Source organism: Nerophis ophidion, linkage group LG16 (assembly GCF_033978795.1).
Source record: "Nerophis ophidion isolate RoL-2023_Sa linkage group LG16, RoL_Noph_v1.0, whole genome shotgun sequence".
Taxonomy (NCBI): domain Eukaryota; kingdom Metazoa; phylum Chordata; class Actinopteri; order Syngnathiformes; family Syngnathidae; genus Nerophis; species Nerophis ophidion.
In genome coordinates this window covers 2,135,319-2,155,820 of record NC_084626.1, presented here as the reverse complement: position 1 = coordinate 2,155,820, position 20,502 = coordinate 2,135,319, and the positions used below count along the sequence as shown (strand labels likewise).

General features: G+C 41.3%; 1 protein-coding gene across 1 annotated transcript in view; it reads right to left on the bottom strand.

Annotated features, from left to right (window-relative positions):
* The window catches only part of optc (opticin), a 51,244-nt gene that overhangs the window by 14,812 nt on the left and 15,930 nt on the right, over window positions 1-20,502 (bottom strand). The window contains exon 3 of the mRNA XM_061922547.1: window positions 1,663-1,816. Within this exon, the coding sequence (XP_061778531.1) occupies window positions 1,663-1,816 (154 nt within the window). The remainder of the gene's footprint in view (window positions 1-1,662; window positions 1,817-20,502) is intronic.

Here is a 20,502-nt window from a genome sequence, read left to right as displayed (position 1 = left end):
ATTCACCATGTCAGGCATATGATAGTCTGATATCCGTACTTTTTATCTCTGTAAAAATGATTTTCCGTTTTTCTTCGTTTTTTCCGACCCACAATCTGTGTTAAAATCTTGACACGTCTCTTTGCCATACCGGCCAACAACTACATTATTTTTCTATATAGAGTACGGTTTTTGATCATTCAGTGTTAAAAACTAGGGTTTTGATTAAAAATCATTATCTTAAACTCCGAAGCTACGTAGCAAAGCAACTCCTAAGGCAGGGGACAAAACATATACGAAACATCAATTGGTTGGTTGGTTTACGTATAAGAACATCCATGATTGGTTGGTTGGTTTACTATGATGAGTCACGATTGGTTGAGATTAGGGCACAAAATTAGAGACAGGCCAATCAGAGGCAAAATAGGGTGGGTCATCGAACCAGGAAGGAAAATCACAACATACGTCCCAAATGACGACGAGAGAGGGTACAGTGTATTCAAGCTTTGTTACGATTCGTTACTCGGATCTTCACATGTTGTTGTTTATTTTTCCATCTGTGTTTTCATTCTCCATTCTGACCCATTTACTTCCTGTTTTGTTCGTTTCAATGGTCACTTATTATTTCCACCTGCTAGTCTCAGTTCTCGCACACCTGTTCTTGTAATCACCACCCTTTATAAGCCAGCCTCTTCTGTTTATTCTTTCTGGAACTCTAGTTTGCTCTCACACAACTATATACGTCTGTTTTGATCGTTTGCTTTCACGCAATTCCTACTATTTCCGCGAGCTCTCACGCTACGCACCTTGTTGTTAGCTCAGATGCTAAATGTTTTATTTACTCCTTTTTGTGTGCCGACGTGCCAGTTTAATTTCCTATTTTGTATCTCCTAGATCTCATACTAGCGTCTTTGGTTTGCCTTTTGTTAGCCGCAGTGTTTTTGTTATAGCTCTCCTTCTGTTATTTAGAATAAATCGGTTATATCTTACCTTTGTTGTGTTCATCGTTTTGACGCATCCTCGAGGGAATCGAACCCGGCACCACAATGCCGAACAGGCGTAACAAGCTGGTGAATTATATATTATAAAAAACTAGTGAAAGTTGGCAAAGGGATTCTCTTCTTTAGATTTTTCTTTCAGTGATGTAGACGACGTCCAGGAAATCCACAATGCGTCTACTTGGTCCATTTGGACAAATGCTTAGTCTGGATAAAACAATGTCCAAAACATTTATTTGAGTTGTTTACCATGTAAGCCCAATTCAAAACTGCTCTTGACGTGGAAGATGTGGAATCCAGATTTAAGAACACACATGATTGGGGCAGACATGTTCGCTACAGTATAGCCTGTCTAAATGCTAACTTTCATTTTCATTGGTGTTTTAGAGAAAGACAGTAGCTGACATTTTGTTCTTTATTTTTACTGTTTATATTTTGACTAATCGAATAATTTTGAAACATAAACAACACGACTGCAAGGTATTTGTTATTTCATGCTATATTTTACAAACGGTTATTCAGATAAGTTAGCTAATAGAATAAACATTGTTTGAACTCAACGATTTTTGCATTTGGAGCCCCCTGGACCCTGGCTTATTTTCAGTCTTTTTCATTAAGTTGAAATCACATGCCTGCTGTGTAAATTGTTTCAATTGATGCGGAAAAAGTCATTAAATTGACCAACCCAATTTAGTCTGAGGTCCAAATAAACCAGATCCTTTGAAGTCCAGCGTCAGAGGCAGAGGTTCCTTAATTGTCACCACCTTTTCCTGGTGGCGTTCAACTGTGGTTTGGCTGTCTGGATGGTGAATACTTGCAGCTACTGTGCCCACTTCAATCTGTCAATCATGTATAATAAAACAAGAAAGTGTTAATGAACCTTTGTATTAGCTGGTATATATGGTTAGTTCGTAGAGTGGTTAGGTTAGGTTACCATTAACACATTGACATAAATGCAGTCTCTCAAAATAAGGGGGTACCGTTACTATTTCACTTCCAGTATTGGCCGATAACGATGTTGATCCGATATGATATCAGCAGGAACCATACATTCTTGTATTTTTTTGTGGGAATGTTAGATAACGTTTGTCAAGTGAAATGACTAAAAACGCTGACCTACAAACCCCGTTTCCATATGAGTTGGGAAATTGTGTTAGATGTAAATATAAACGGAATACAATGATTTGCAAATCATTTTCAACCCATTTTCAGTTGAATATGCTACAAAGACAACATATTTGATGTTCAAACTGATAAAAAATGTTTTTGTTGCAAATAATCATTAACTTTAGAATTTGATGCCAGCAACACGTGACAAAGAAGTTGGGAAAGGTGGCAATAAATACTGATAAAGTTGAGAAATACTCATCAAACACTTATTTGGAACATCCCACAGGTGTGCAGGCTAATTGGGAACAGGTGGGTGCCATGATTGGGTATAAAAACAGCTTCTATGAAATGCTAAGTAATTCACAAACAAGGATAGGGCGAGGGTCACCACTTTGTAAGCAAATTGTCAAACAGTTTTAGAACAACATTTCTCAACGAGCTATTGCAAGGGATTTTACCATCTACGGTCCGTAAAATCATCAAAAGGTTCAGAGAATCTGGAGAAATCACTGCACGTAAGCGATGATATTACGGACCTTTGATCTCTCGGGCGGTATTGCATCGAAAACCGACATCAGTGTGTGAAGGAGATCACCACATGGGCTCAGGAACACTTCATAAAACCACTGTCAGTAACTACATCTGTAAGTGCAAGCTAAAATTCTACTATGCAAAGCAAAACCCATTTATCAACAACACCCAGGAACGCCGAGGGCTTCGCTGGGCCCGAGCTCATCTAAGATGGACTGATGCAAAGTGGAAAAGTGTTCTGTGGTCTGACGAGTCCACATTTCCAAGTATGTTTGGAAACTATAACCATCCGGATTGTTATAGGCGCAAAGTTCAAAAGCTAGCATCTGTGATGGTATGGGGGTGTATTAGTGCCCAAGGCATGGGTAACTTACACATCTGTGAAGGCACCATTAATGCTGAAAGGTCCATACAGGTTTTGGAGCAACATATGTCGTCATCCAAGCAACGTTATCATAGACGCCCCTGCTTATTTCAGCAAGACAATGCCAAGCCACGTGTTAAAACAGCGTGGTTTTGTAGTAAAATATTGCGTGTACTTTCCTGGCCCGCCTGCAGTCCAGACCTGTCTCCCATGGAAAATGTGTGGCACATTATGAAGCATAAAATACGACAGTGGAGACCCCGGACTGTTGAACGACTGAAACTCTACATAAAACAAGAATGGGAAAGAATTCCACTTTCAAAGCTTCAACAATTAGTTTCCTCAGTTCCCAAACGTTTATTGAGTGTTGTTAAAAGAAAAGGTGATGTAACACAGTGGTGAACATGCCCTTTCCCAACTACTTTGGCACGTGTTGCAGCCATGAAATTCTAAGTTAATTATTATTTGCAAAAAAAAATAAGTTCATAAGTTTGAACATCAAATATCTTGTCTTTGCAGTTTATTCAATTGAATATAAGTTGAAAAGGATTTGCAAATCATTGTATTCTGTTTTTATTTACCATTTACACGATGTGCCAACTATTCTGGTTTTGGGTTGTGTATATAAAATTGTTATGAGTACACCTCTGCATAATATCGTATCCCTATTAACAAAACAAACAAATAACAAAATTTGAATCAAAATACAGATCAACTTACAACAGAAAATAACTTTAACATTGTTTTGTAGTCAAGTAAATAAAAAATATAATTTGCTTGAAATTACGGAAAATAAATAATTTCCTATAGTCACGACTTGGGCTATGGGATATTTTGTTTTTCCAATGCATAGAATGATTGGCACGAGCCTGGTGTGAATGAAAGTACATTTTTACTTATTCTCTAACAAAACTACAAAAAAGGCAAACAAAAGGCGCACACAAGGGCAGAGAACAAACTTGACTACTCAAAACAAAAACAGCACAATGGCATGAGTGTATACAAAAACCAAACTAAACAATTAAGACATAACAAAACCAAAAACTTACTTGACAAGAGCATGAGGAAAATAGCATGGCTTGGCATGAACATGTTGAGGAATACGGAGGTATGTAGGTAGGACTGAATACTTGGGCAACTGTGGCTTAAATACTAGCAGTGCTAATTAACCAGCAGGTGTGAGAACTGAGGACCGGGGCGTGACTTGGAGACAAGGTGGAAAATAATGAGTTACTATGGAAACAAAAACAAACCAGGAAGTGCAAAACAGGAAACATGTGTCCAAAAAAACAAAACATTACATGACCAAAACAAAACAAGATTTCCTGGGCGTGACACCTATTTAAAACTATAAACATTTTTTTTTTTACCGACTTAAATCATTTCATACTGAAAAATCCAATTAAATAAACTTAATAAATAAAAAATATATTTTAAATTGATCAGCAACATACAGAGCCCCTAAAGCAGGGGTCCCCAAACTTTTTGACCCGGGGGCTGTATTGGGTTGGAATAATTTGGCTGGGCGGTTTATATATATCCATCCATCCATTTTCTACCGCTTATTCCCTTTCGGGGTCGCGGGGGGCGCTGGCGCCTATCTCAGCTATGCACCTGGGGATAGGTTGATTGGCAACACAAAAAAAAAATTGGCCCTTGTGTGTGAATGTGAGTGTGAATGTTGTCTGTCTATCTGTGTTGGCCCTGTGATGAGGTGGCGACTTGTCCAGGGTGTACCCCGCCTTCCGTCCGATTGTAGCTGAGATAGGCGCCAGCACCCCCCGCGACCCCGAAAGGGAATAAGCGGTAGAAAAATGGGTTTATATATATATATATACATTCCAAGATGGCGGCGCCCGGATGGGCTGCGCTCTCGAGGGGCTCTTGCTAAAGATGGAACATTTGGCAGAAATACCGGACAATTCCACAAACTTTATGGCTGGCTCACATCGTGGTCACTCCGTGATCACGTACGACCGCCAGACACTTCTGGATGTGGACATATCGGGCCGTTTTGGACTGATAGACGCGTGCGTGCTAAACCTGCTAACTAGCATGGGAATACGTTGGCGGCTACATCCAGCGGCCTGTGAAGCAGGGGAGTCTAGTAGCAGCGGGGGCCGTCTACGGAGCAGACGCCAGCGGTGTGATCGGAAACGCGGATGCCGAGCGGGGCTAAAAACAAAGCAGAAGGCTAATCCCCACAGAACACCACTTCCCTCCATCCTGAAGACGGATTTAGATGGAAAATGCGAGACTACTGGTCTGGGTAAGGAGTCAGTTAAATTAGAACAAGTTTTTTCTGCTTTGAGTGTTTCAGAGTTGGACATGTGTTTTACTGAGGTGGCAAACTATGATGCGTGCAGTTTATCAAAGCAACAAACAAACAATCGGAAAATCCCCGTTACTGAGGTGGCTAACTATGATGCGTGCAGTTTATCAAAGCAACAATCAAACAATCGGAAAATTCCCGTTACTGAGGTGGCTAACCATGATGCGTGCAGTTTATCAAAGCAACAAACAAACAATCGGAAAATTCCCGTCGTATCAATTCCTAGATATGGTCGTAACTACACTAAATGCACTGGGCATAATAAACACAACATTATTAATATTGCTACTACGGATAATTTGATCAAAAACTCCCTAAAACAGCCCACTACCTATAATATAGGTTTTTTAAACATAAGATCATTGTCTCCCAAAACGTTATTTGTTAATGATATTATCAGAGACAACAATCTTAACGTCATCGGTCTCAGCGAAACCTGGCTTAAACCAAACAACTTTTTTGCGCTAAATGAGGCATGTCCTCCTAACTTTACACATGCGCATATTGCCCGTCCGCTTAAAAGGGGTGGGGGGGTCGCACTAATATACAACGAAAACTTTAACCTTAGTCCTAACATAAATAATAAATATAAATCGTTTGAGGTGCTTATTATGAGGTCTGTCACACCGCTGCCTCTACACCTGGCTGTTATCTACCGCCCCCCAGGGCCCTATTCGGACTTTATCAATGAATTCTCAGAGTTCGTTGCTGATCTAGTGACACACGCCGATAATATAATAATAATGGGGGACTTTAATATCCATATGAATACCCCATCGGACCCACCGTGCGTAGCGCTCCAGACTATAATTGATAGCTGTGGTCTCACACAAATAATAAATGAACCCACGCATCGCAACGGTAATACGATAGACCTAGTGCTTGTCAGGGGCATCACCGTTTCCAAAGTTACGATACTCCCGTATACTAAAGTATTGTCCGATCATTACCTTATAAAATTCGAGGTTCAGACGCATGTTCGTCAAACTAATAATAATAATAACTGCTATAGCAGCCGCAACATCAATACAGCCACAACGACAACTCTTGCTGACCTACTGCCCTCGGTAATGGCACCATTCCCAAAGTATGTGGGCTCTATTGATAACCTCACTAACAACTTTAACGACGCCCTGCGCGAAACCATTGATAACATAGCACCGCTAAAGTTAAAAAAGGCTCCAAAAAAGCGCACCCCGTGGTTTACAGAAGAAACTAGAGCTCAGAAATTATTATGTAGAAAGCTGGAACGCAAATGGCGCACGACTAAACTTGAGGTGCACCATCAAGCATGGAGTGATGGTTTAATAACTTATAAACGCATGCTTACCTTAGCTAAAGCTAAATATTACTCAAATCTCATCCACCGTAATAAAAACGATCCTAAATTTTTGTTTAGTACGGTAGCATCGCTAACCCAACAAGGGACTCCTTCCAGTAGCTCAACCCACTCAGCTGATGAATTTATGCAATTCTCTAGTAAGAAAATTGAAGTCATTAGAAAGGAGATTAAAGACAATGCGTCCCAGCTACAACGGGGTTCTATTAACACTGACACGATTGTATATACGGCGGATACTGCCCTCCAAAATAGTTTCTCTCGTTTTGAGGAAATAACATTAGAGGAATTGTTACAACGTGTAAATGGAATAAAACAGACAACATGTTTACTTGACCCTCTTCCTGGGAAACTGATCAAGGAGCTCTTTGTATTATTAGGTCCATCAGTGCTAAATATTATAAACTTATCACTCTCCTCGGGCACTGTTCCCCTAACATTCAAAAAAGCGGTTATTCATCCTCTTCTTAAAAGACCTAACCTCGATCCTGACCTCATGGTAAATTACCGACCGGTGTCTCACCTTCCCTTTATTTCAAAAATCCTTGAAAAAATTGTTGCGGAGCAGTTAAATGAACACTTACCGTCTAACAATCTATGTGAAACCTTTCAATCCGGTTTCAGGGCAAATCACTCCACGGAGACAGCCCTCGCAAAAATGACTAATGATCTATTGCTAACGATGGATTCTGATGCGTCATCTATGTTGCTGCTCCTCGATCTTAGCGCTGCTTTCGATACCGTCGATCATAATATTTTATTAGAACGTATCAAAACACGAATTGGTATGTCGGACTCAGCCCTGTCTTGGTTTAACTCTTATCTTACTGATAGGATGCAGTGTGTCTCCCATAACAATGTGACCTCGGACTACGTTAAGGTAACGTGTGGAGTTCCCCAGGGTTCGGTCCTTGGCCCTGCACTCTTCAGCATCTACATGCTGCCGCTAGGTGACATCATACGCAAATACGGTATTAGCTTTCACTGTTATGCTGATGAAACCCAACTCTACATGCCCCTAAAGCTGACCAACACGCCGGATTGTAGTCAGCTGGAGGCGTGTCTTAATGAAATTAAACAATGGATGTCCGCTAACTTTTTGCAACTCAACGCCAAAAAAACGGAAATGCTGATTATCGGTCCTGCTAGACACCGAACTCTATTTAATAATACAACTCTAACATTTGACAACCAAACAATTATACAAGGCGACACGGTAAAGAATCTGGGTATTATCTTTGACCCAACTCTCTCCTTTGAGGCACACATTAAAAGCGTTACTAAAACGGCCTTCTTTCATCTCCGTAACATCGCTAAAATTCGCTCCATTCTGTCCACTAAAGACGCTGAGATCATTATCCATGCGTTTGTTACGTCTCGCCTCGACTACTGTAACGTATTATTTTCGGGTCTCCCCATGTCTAGCATTAAAAGATTACAGTTGGTACAAAATGCGGCTGCTAGACTTTTGACAAGAACAAGAAAGTTTGATCACATTACGCCTGTACTGGCTCACCTGCACTGGCTTCCTGTGCACTTAAGATGTGACTTTAAGGTTTTACTACTTACGTATAAAATACTACACGGTCTAGCTCCATCCTATCTTGCCGATTGTATTGTACCATATGTCCCGGCAAGAAATCTGCGTTCAAAGGACTCCGGCTTATTAGTGATTCCCAAAGCCCAAAAAAAGTCTGCGGGCTATAGAGTTTTTTCCCTTCGGGCTCCAGTACTCTGGAATACCCTCCCGGTAACAGTTCGCGATGCCACCTCAGTAGAAGCATTTAAGTCTCACCTTAAAACTCATTTGTATACTTTAGCCTTTGAATAGACTCCCTTTTTAGACCAGTTGATCTGCCGTTTCTTTTGTTTTTCTTCTATGTCCCACTCTCCCTTGTGGAGGGGGTCCGGTCCGATCCGGTGGCCATGTACTGCTCGCCTGTGTATCGGCTGGGGACATCTCTGCGCTGCTGGTCCGCCTCCGCTTGGGATGGTTTCCTGCTGGCTCCGCTGTGAACGGGACTCTCGCTGCTGCGTTGGATCCGCTTTGGACTGGACTCTCGCGACTGTGTTGTGGATTGAACTTTCACAGTATCATGTTAGACCCGCTCGACATCCATTGCTTTCCTCCTCTCTAAGGTTCTCATAGTCATCATTGTCACCGACGTCCCACTGGGTCATTATTGTCACCGATGTCCCACTGGGTGTGAGTTTTCCTTGCCCTTATGTGGGCCTACCGAGGATGTCGTAGTGGTTTGTGCAGCCCTTTGAGACACTAGTGATTTAGGGCTATATAAGTAAACATTGATTGATTGATTGATTGATATATATATATATATATATAAAGGACTGCCTACCCCCAGACCAAACGACTCTGAAACCAATAATGAATGTAACTGTCGCAAGAAACCTGATTGCCCTCTCAACGGAAGGTGCTTACAGACATCAGTCGTTTACCAAGCAAAGGTAATACGCAAGGACATTAACACATCCGACACGTACGTAGGATTAACCGAAGGAGCGTTCAAAACAAGATGGAATAATCACAACGCCTCCTTTAGAAACCAGACTTTGCAGAATTCTACAGAACTCAGCAAACACATTTGGAACCTCAAAGACAATAATGTTGAATATTCAATAACATGGCAAATTCTTGCATCCAGCTCACCTTACAACAGTGGTAATAAAAGATGCAACCTATGCTTAAAAGAGAAACTGTTTATTATATATCATCCAGATTTATCATCCCTCAACAAGCGCAGTGAAATCATTTCAACATGCCGCCATAGACGGAAACACCTCCTAGGTAACACATGAGCCAATCACCACACCCTACGCCTGCTTGTACCCACCCACTCTGTGCTCTATATAAACCATTGTATGTGAATGCTTCCATTAAAATCTCCTGATGATTGAGGGAACCCCTCATGAAACAGATCTGTAGAGATGAAGTAGTCTTGTGATTTTTTTCCCACACCTACATATATATATATATATATATATATATATATATATATATATATATATATATATATATACATCCCGGAAAACGCATTTTTAGACAATGTGATTCACCTGAGCGGCTAGGAGACTCTGAGAGTGTCATGATCCGCGTCTTGGATCATGGCATATTCTGGTTTTGGTTCTGTTTGTTATCTCATTCTATCTAGTATATGTCTTCCTCAGTTCTTTGTGGCACTTCCTGGTTTTGTTCCGTCACGCGCACCTGCCCTTGATTAGCTATCTCCCTATTTAAGACCGTCTTTGTTTGACATTCTTTCTTGGACTCTTGTTTGCTTCACGCTACAGTTGACGTCGCTCTTTCCAGCCTTGTGGTAACTACTTTCGTGTACATTAGCTTCCATGCTATTTCAGTTGTTTGTCCCTAGCTCATGCTAGCGCTTTCTGTTTTGTTTGTTAGTGCCTTCGAGCAAGTGTTTTTGGTTCTTAGTCTGTTTTAGTTGGTATAAATAAATTATTGTTCCTACCTCACGTTGTGTCCATATCGTCACCACAATGCCACCGAGACGTCACAGAGAGTAACAAGCAATAGGCGGTAGAAAATGGATTAGAAAGGACAGATTTAAAAAATAAATAAATAAATAAATAAAAAATAAATTAAAAAATATTAACTTGGGACTTCCTGCGGGCCAGATCTCGAACGCTGGTGGGTGGGATCTGGCCCGCGCGCTGTAGTATGTGGACCCCTGCCCTAAATGGATATGGGGAAATTTTTTCTGGGGGGGGATTTTCTATATTTTTTTGGATATGTATCTTGTGTGCACGAGATACTTATCTAAAAAAGACAAAAAAAGTTACTCCCTCCCAAAAAAAATCCTCATGTTCCTTTAGGGCAGTGGTTCTTAACCTGGGTTCGATCGAACCCTAGGGGTTCGGCGAGTCGGGCTAAGGGGTTCGGCGGAGGTCAAAACATACCCGACTCATCGTGTAAATAAAACCTTCTCCCTATCGGCGTATTACGGTTACGGAAACTGCAGAAGTCAGACTAATTTGCAGGTGTGTAACTTGTTGTGAGTTTATGCACTTTGTTGGTTGTGTTGATTGAACAAGGTGATGTTCATGGATGGTTACTTTTCTCCATCCATCCATTTCCTACCGCCTATCCCTTTCAAGGTCACGGGGGGCGCTGCAGCCTATATCAGCTACAATCGGGCGTGAGGCGGTGTCCACCCTGGACAAGTCGCCACCTCATCGCTGTCACGCCCAGGAAATCACGTTTTGTTTTGGTCATGTTATGTTTTGTTTTTTTGGACATTCAGTTCTTGCGTTTGCACGTCCTTGTTTTCTTGGTTACCATGACAACTCATTAATTTTCACCTGGCCCTCATGTCACGCCCCCTGTCCTCAGCCCTCACACCAGTGGCGTCGCCAGAAAGATTTCACTGGGGCACGTGCCCCAGTGTTGATCTGCAGTGCCCCAGTAAAAATTTCACCAATAAAAAAAAAAACGGTTCAGAGTTTTAAGTCTACACAACATAGACAACAACGCACATATTACTTATGATTCTATGATTCCCTGGCTTTATTGTTTTGTGTATATTTTATAGTTTTGTGTATCTGAAATATGATTAGCCACATTGCCATAAATGGAAATTAAATAATATAAAAGAACCCAGAGATGTAGGGGTGCTTTATTTTTTTGTTTTACTTTTGTAGATGTTAAATTTGCAGATGATTACTATATTTCAAAAAGATTCATTGCTCTTCCTTTTTGTTTTTACCAGTAGCAGTTTAGAAGTCTGGAGTAAAAAAGTGCACAAGTAGGTCAAATGCATTAGTTAATTCCAGGTGGTTAATCAAAGATCCATACAACATAATCTGATATCATTTCATAGTTTAAAGCACTATTTATGTATTTTTTATGATAAATAAGCGCTAAAAATGTTTTTGCTTGCGCGCTTTGCACGACCACATGAATTATTTGTGGCCCAGGTGTGCCCCAGTACAGTATTAGGTCTAGTGACGCCCCTGCCTCACACCTGGTTGCAATGATCTTAGTTACTATTTAAGCCACATTACCTGATAGTCAGTCTGGCAACTTTGTACCTACCTACACATCCCATATTCATCTGCTTCATGCCTTGCTGTTCGTTTTCGTCCACGCCAAGTAAGTTTTGTATTTATGCCTCAGTGCAAGTTTTGTTTTTTCATGCCACAGTGCAAAAGTTTTTGTTTCATGTTTGTAGTTCGTAGCCTTTTTTTTTTTGTAGGCTAGAATTCGTACCTCCTTGTTGTTAGTGTTGTTAGAATATTATTAAAATGTACTCACGTTCACGCCTGGCTCGTGCCAATCATCCTTTGCATCGAAGAAACAATCCTAGTCCAAGTCCATGTTTGACAATCGCAGGGCCAAAACAGATAGACGGACAACATTCACACACTAGGGCCAATTTAGTGTTGCCAATCAACCTATCCCCAGGTGCATGTCTTTGGAAGTGGGAGGAAGCCGGAGTACCCGGAGGGAACCCACGCAGTCACGGGAAGGACATGGAAACTCCACACAGAAAGATCCCGAGCGCAGGATCGAACCCAGGACCTTCGAATTGTGAGGCAAACGCACTAACCCAGGGGTCGGGAACCTTTTGGGCTGAGAGAGCCAAGAAGCCAAATATTTTAAAAGGTATTTCCGTAAGAGCCATATAATATTTTTTTTTTACACTGAACATAACTAATCACGTACATTTTTAAGTACAACCAAGATTTATAGAGTATAATAAGTCTGTTATTATCTGTAATAACATTGTTATTCTGAAGCTAACTGTGGAAGGGGTGTGGCCTGCCGGCCTGCAGCGAAGCGGGGTGTGCCAGGAACGGCCTCCAAATCAGCGACAGGTGTGTAATGGACCACATGAGAGGAGCTAAATATTTGCCGTCCAAAGAAAAGCGGGCAACCGTATAAAGAGTGATGATAAATATGGAAGTTGATCTCATTATTGCATTTCTATACGCTTTTCGAGGATAAGCATTTTTTTTTAGTTTGCATTTTTGTCCCGATGTTGACACCAGTTCTCCCGTCCAAAGGCAAAACCCAGTAACTCAATTTTGGTCAAAACTGAGCTGATAATAATTTTGGAGTTCCTAGGTCAGGGGTCGGGAACCTTTTTGGCTGAGAGAGCCAAGAAGCCAAATATTTTAAAAGGTATTTCCGTAAGAGCCATATAATATTTTTTTTTACACTAAACACAACTAATCACGTACATTTTTAAGAAAAAACAACATTTATAGAGTATAATAAGTCTGTTATTTTCTGTAATAACATTGTTATTCTGAAACTAACTGTGGAAGGGGTGTGGCCTGCGGGCCTGCAGCGAAGCGGGGTGTGCCAGGAACGGCCTCCAAATCAGCGACAGGTGTGTAATGGACCACATGAGAGGAGCTAAATATTTGCCGTCCAAAGAAAACCGGGCAACCGTATAAAGAGTGATGATAAATATGGAAGTTGATCTCATTATTGCATTTCTATACGCTTTTCGAGGATAAGCATTTTTTTTTTAGTTTGCATTTTTGTCCCGGTGTTGACACCAGTTCTCCCGTCCAAAGGCAAAACCCAGTAACTCAATTTTGGTCAAAACTGAGCTGATAATAATTTTGGAGTTCCTAGGTCAGGGGTCGGGAACCTTTTTGGCTGAGAGAGCCAAGAAGCCAAATATTTTAAAAGGTATTTCCGTAAGAGCCACATAATATTTTTTTTTTTACACTAAACACAACTAATCACGTACATTTTTAAGAAAAACCAACATTTATAGAGTATAATAAGTCTGTTATTCTCTGTAATAACATTGTTATTCTGAAACTAACTGTGGAAGGGGCGTGGCCTGCGGGCCTGCAGCGAAGCGGGGTGTGCCAGGACCGGCCTTGAAATCAGCGACAGGTGCGTAGACGGCCCACCTGGGCCTTGTTATCGAATCACCTGTCGCTATGTTATAAGCAGCAGCCAGGAGGAGAGACAGGGTTGGGGCTGGAGCCGCAGTGCGAGCGAGAACGAAAGAGAAAAAGAAATAAGAGACTTATTGAAAAATAAAACAATATTGTAACCCTGAAACAGGCTCTCGTATCGGTGCTTGGTGGTCTGAAGAAACCCCAGGAGGGCAAGCCCCACACTAATCAATAATAAATAAATAACTTTTTACCATTAACGCAACTTCTTGAACATTTGCGTTAGAAAACGAATGGATGGATTAGAATGCACGAGAATGTTTTATATTTTGAACGTTACTTTTAACACTGTGATTACAAGCGGAATTATTCATTTCTTAGCGTGTCAAGCAGCGTCAGCTCGGATTTACCTGAGAGCCAGATGCAGTCATCAAAAGAGCCACATCTGGCTCTAGAGCCATAGGTTCCCTACCCCTGCACTAACTAACCCCTCTCCCACCGTGCTGCCCATATCAATATCCATATCAATACAATCCATCATAAAATCCTTAGACATTGACTTTGAAATAGAGAGTGATAGTAAGTGAGTAATTGAGTGACCATCAAGTAGATTGTGTGCAACTGATTATAAAATAAGCCCAAAAAGTAAGGAAATTTATGTTTAGTCGATTTTGTCTTTGTTGTAACAATGCTTCTTGGCAATAAATGTTATTATCCTTTTAAGTGGTGCCACATGAGTGGGATGAGCGTCAGAGCCCGAGCTTTGTGGATTGTGACGAAGAAAAACTGGCCAATTCTTCTCTACCAATGCCAAACATTTGATGTTACTTTTGTGCACCAGTAAAAAAACATGGTAACACTTAAGTAAGGGGAACATAATCACCATTAATCATTTGCTTATTAACATGCACATTAATAAATGTGCATGTTAATTATTATAACCCTAACCCTGGCTTTAACCCTAACCCAAACTCTAACCCTAACAAAACAACTCTAAATTAAGTCTTTGTTACTTTCAACATGTTCTGCTAGTGTCCATAAAAAGCTAAATTAAGTCTTTGTTACTTAAAACATAATCCCCTAGTGCAGGGGTCGGCAACCCAAAATGTTGAAAGAGTCATATTGGACCAAAAATACAAAAAAAAAATCCGTCTGGAGCCGCAAAAAATTAAAAGCCATATTACATACAGATAGTCTGTCATGAGATATGAATTGAATTATGAAGCTTTAAGGCCTACTGAAACCCACTACTACCGACCACGCAGTCTGATAGTTTATATATCAATGATGAAATATTACCATTGCAACACATGCCAATACGGCCTTTTTAGTTTACTAAATGGCAATTTTAAATTTTAAATGCTAAAACGTCGCGGTATGAGGTATTAGTTGTCTCTTTTCATCGCATAATTCCACAGTATTCTGGACACCTGTGTTGCTGAATCTTTTGCAATTTGTTCAATGAATAATGGAGTAGTCAAAGAAGAAAGCTGTAGGTGGGAAGCAGTGTATTGTGACCGCATTTAGCAACACAAACACAGCCCGTGTTTTATTGTCTAATTTTAAATTTTGCGTGTAAGTATCATGCTGAAACGTCATGGTATGATGACGCATGCGCGTGACGTCACGCATTGTAGAGGACATTTTAGTCCAGCACCGTTCACCGCTATTAGTCGTCTCTTCTCGTCACATAATTCAATAGTATTTTGGACATCTGTGTTGCTGAATCTTTTGCAATTTGTTCAATGAATAATGGAGTAGTCAAAGAAGAAAGCTGTAGGTGGGAAGCGGTGTATTGCGGCCGCCTTTAGCAACACAAACACAGCCGATGTTTCATTGTTTAATTTAAATTTTGCGTGTAAGTATCATGCTGAAACGTCGCGGTATGATGAAGCGTGCGCGTGACGTCAAGCATTGTAGAGTACATTTTGGTCCAGCACCGTTCACAGCTATTAGTCGTCTCTTTTCGTCGCATAATTCATCAGTATTCTGGACATCTGTGTTGCTGAATCTTTTGCAATTTGTTCAATGAATAATGGAGTAGTCAAAGAAGAAAGCCGCAGGTGGGAAGCGGTGTATTGCGGTGTATTGCGGCCGCCTTTAGCAACACAAACACAGCCGGTGTTTCATTGTCTAATTTTAAATTTTGCGTGTAAATATCATGCTGAAACGTCGCGGTATGATGACGCGTGCGCGTGACGTCACGCATTGTAGAGGACATTTTAGTCCAGCACCGTTCACCGCTATTAGTCGTCTCTTTTAATCGCATAATTCCACGATATAATGGACATCTGTGTTGCTGAATCTTTTTCAATTTGTTCAATGAATAATGGAGTAGTCAAAGAAGAAAGCTGTAGGTGTATTGCAGTGTATTGCGGCCGCATTTAGCAACAAAAACACAGCCGGTGTTTCATTGTTCAATTTTAAATATTGCGTGTAAGTATCATGCTGAAACGTCATGGTATGCGCGTGACGTCACGCATTGTAGAGGACATTTTAGTCCTGCACCGTTCACCGCTATTAGTCATCTCTTTTCGTCGCATAATTCATCAGTATTCTGGACTTCTGTGTTGCTGAATCTTTTGCAATCTGTTCAATGAATAATGGAGATGTCAAAGAAGAACGCTGTAGGTGGGAAGCGGTGTATTGCGGCCGCCTTTAGCAACACAAACACAGCCGGTGTTTCATTGTTTGATTTTAAATTTTGCGTGTAACTATCATGCTGAAACGTCGTGGTATGATGGCGCGTGCGCGTGACGTCACGCATTGTAGAGGACATTTTGGTCCAGCACCGTTCACCGCTATTAGTCGTCTCTTTTCGTCGCATAATTCATCAGTATTCTGGACTTCTGTGTTGCTGAATCTTTTGCAATTTGTTCAATGAATAATGGAGTAGTCAAAGAAGAAAGCTGTAGGTGAGAAGCGGTGTATTTCGGCCGCCTTTAGCAACACAAACACAGCCGGTGTTTCATTGTTTAATTTTAAATTTTGCGTGTAAGTATCATGCTGAAACGTCGCGGTATGATGACGCGTGCGCGTGACGTCACGCATTGTAGAGGACATTTTAGTCCAGCACCATTTACCGCTATTAGTCATCTCATTTCATCGCATAATTCAACAGTATTCTGGACTTCTGTGTTGCTGAATCTTTTGCAATTTGTTCAATGAATAATGGAGACGTCAAAGAAGAAAGCTGTAGGTGAGAAGCGGTGTATCGCGGCCGCCTTTAGCAACACAAACACAGCCGGTGTTTCATTGTCTAATTTTAAATTTTGCGTGTACGTATCATGCTGAAACGTCGCGGTATGATGACGCGTGCGCGTGATGTCACGCATTGTAGAGGACATTTTAGTCCAGCACCGTTTACCGCTATTAGTCGTCTCTTTTCATCGCATAATTCAACAGTATTATGGACATCTGTGTTGCTGAATCTTTTGCAATTTGTTAAATGAATAATGGAGACGTCAAAGAAGAAAGCTGTAGGGGGGAAGCGGTGTATTGCGGCCGCCTTTAGCAACACAAACACAGCCGGTATTTTATTGTTTGATTTAAAATTTTGCCTGTAAGTATCATGCTGAAACGTCGTGGTATGATGACGCGTGCGCGTGACGTCACGCATTGTAGAGGACACTTTGGTCCAGCACCGTTCACAGCTATTAGTCGTCTCTTTTCATCGCATAATTCCACAGTATAATGGACACATGTGTTGCTGAATCTTTTGCAATTTGTTCAATGAATAATGGAGTAGTCAAAGAAGAAATCTGTAGGTGGGAAGCGGTGTATTGCGGTGTATTGCGGCCGCCTTTAGCAACACAAACACAGCCGGTGTTTCATTGTTCAATTTTAAATTTTGCGTGTAAGTATCATGCTGAAACGTCATGGTATCATGACGCGTGCGCGTGACGTCACGCATTGTAGAGGACATTTTAGTCCAGCACCGTTCACCGCTATTAGTCATCTCTTTTCATTGCATAATTCAACAGTATCATGGACATCATGATTGCTGAATCTTTTGCAATTTGTTCAATGAATAATGGAGACGTCAAAGAAGAAAGCTGTAGGTGGGAAGCGGTGTATTGCGGCCACCTTTAGCAACACAAACACAGCCGGTGTTTCATTGTCTAATTTTAAATTTTGCGTGTAAGTATCATGCTGAAACGTCATGGTATGATGACGTATGCGCGTGACGTCATGCATTGTAGAGGACATTTTAGTCCAGCACCGTTTACCGCTATTAGTCGTCTCTTTTCGTCGCATAATTTATCAGTATTCTGGACTACTGTGTTGCTGAATCTTTTGCAATTTGTTCAATGAATAATGGAGTAATCAAAGAAGAAAGCTGTAGGTGGGAAGCAATGTATTGCGGTGTATTGCGGCCGCCTTTAGCAACACAAACACAGCCGGTGTCTCATTGTCTAATTTTAAATTTTGCGTGTAAGTATCATGCTGAAACGTCATGGTATGATGACGCGTGCGCGTGACGTCACGCATTGTAGAGGAGATTTTGGTCCAGCACCGTTCACAGCTATTATTCGTCTCTTTTCATCGCACAATTCCACAGTATCATGGACATCTGTGTTGCTGAATCTTTTGCAATTTGTTCAATGAATAATGGAGTAGTCAAAGAAGAAAGCTGTAGGTGGGAAGCTGTGTATTGCGGCCGCCTTTAGCAACAGAAACACAGCCGGTGTTTCATTGTTCAATTTTAAATTTTGCGTGTAAGTATCATGCTGAAACGTCATGGTATGATGACGCGTGCGCGTGACGTCACGCATTGTAGAGGACATTTTAGTCCAGCACCGTTCACCGCTATTAGTCATCTCTTTTCGTCGCGTAATTCATCAGTATTCTGGACATCTGTGTTGCTGAATCTTTTGCAATTTGTTCAATAAATAATGGAGACGTCAAAGAAGAAAGCTGTAGGTGGGAAGCGGTGTATTGCGGTGTATTGCGGCCGCTTTTAGCAACACAAACACAGCCGGTGTTTCATTGTTTAATTTTTAATTTTGCGTGTAAGTATCATGCTGAAACGTCATGGTATGATGACGCGTGCGCGTGACGTCACGCATTGTAGAGGACATTTTAGTTCAGCACCGTTCACCGCTATTAGTCGTCTCTTTTAATCGCATAATTCCACAGTATCATGGACATCTGTGTTGCTGAATCTTTTGCAATTTGTTCAATGAATAATGGAGTAGTCAAAGAAGAAAGCTGTAGGTGTATTGCAGTGTATTGCGGCCGCATTTAGCAACAAAAACACAGCCGGTGTTTCATTGTTCAATTTTAAATATTGCGTGTAAGTATCATGCTGAAACGTCGCGGTATGATGACGCGTGACGTCATGCATTGTAGAGGACATTTTGGTCCAGCACCGTTCACCACTATTAGTCGTCTCTTTTAGTGGCATAATTCATCAGTATTCTGGACTTCTGTGTTGCTGAATCTTTTGCAATTTGTTCAATGAATAATGGAGACGTCAAAGAAGAAAGCTGTAGGTGGGAAGCGGTGTATTGCGGCCGCCTTTAGCAACACAAACACAGCTGTTGTTTCATTGTTTACATTCCCGAAAGATGACGGTGAAGCTTTACTATGGAACAGAGCGGTCAATCGAACATGGTTGGATTGGACCACACACACAAAGTACAGTGTATTATGCAGCGATCATTTCGAAAGATCGTGTTTCGAAGCGAGTCCCTTGCGAAGGGCAGTGATGGGCATCACCACCACTTGTCGATTGGCGCTGAAGAAAGGTGCGGGGCCGACCTTCAAGTTGTACAAGTAAGGTACGACCATATAATCTCACTAAAACACTAGTAACACAATAAGCAGACAAGGGATTTTCCAGAATGATCCTAGTAAATTTGTCTAATAACATCTGAATCGCTCCCACTGTATAGTCCAAGGGTAGGGAACCTATGGCTCTAGAGCCAGATGTGGCTCTTATTATGACTGAGTCTGGCTCTCGGATAAATCTTAGCTGACATTGCTTAACACGATAACTAATTAATAATTCCGCCGGTTGCAGGTTCGATTCCCGCTTCCGCCATCTTAGTCACTGCCGTTGTGTCCTTGGGCAAGACACTTTACCCACCTGCTCCCAGTGCCACCCACACTGGTTTAAATGTAACTTAGATATTGGGTTTCATTATGTAAAGCGCTTTGAGTCACTCGAGAAAAGCGCTATATAAATATAATTCACTTCACTATTATTGGTTAGCTTTAAGATAACAATGTTATTATCTTGGGGACTGCGTGGTTGAAGTTGGGACGGTGGCTGTGCCAGCAATCTGAGGGTTACTGGTTCAATCCCCACCTTCTACCATCTTAGTCACATCCGTTGTGTCCTTGAGCAAGACATTTCACCCTTGCTCCTGATGGGGCCTGGTTGGCGCCTTGCATGGCAGCTCCCTCCATCAGTGTGTGAATGGGTGAATGTGGAAATAGTGTCAAAGTGCTTTGGGCTCCTTAAAAAAGGGGTAGAAGGTGCGGTATAGCTCGGTTGGTAGAGTGGCCGTGCCAGCAACTTGAGGGTTGCAGGTTCGATTCCCGCTTACGCCATCCTAGTCACTGCCGTTGTGTCCTTGGGCAAGACACTTTACCCACCTGCTCCCAGTGTCACCCACACTGGTTTAAATGTAACTTAGATATGGGGTTTCACTATGTAAAGCGCTTTGAGTCACTAGAGAAAAGCGCTATATAAATATAATTCACTTCACTAGAAAAGCGCTATACAAGTACAACCATTTACCATTTTTTTCACCATTTTTAAAAAGAATAAGAGACCGTGTAAAAATGTTGGTCTTAAAAATGCACGCATTTAGTTGTATTCAGTGTTGAAAAAAGATTATACGGCTCTCACGGAAGTACATTTTGAATTATTTGGCTTTCATGGCTCTCTCAGCCAAAAAGGTTCCCGACCCCTGGTATAGTCTTTTTTTTTTTTTTTTTCTTT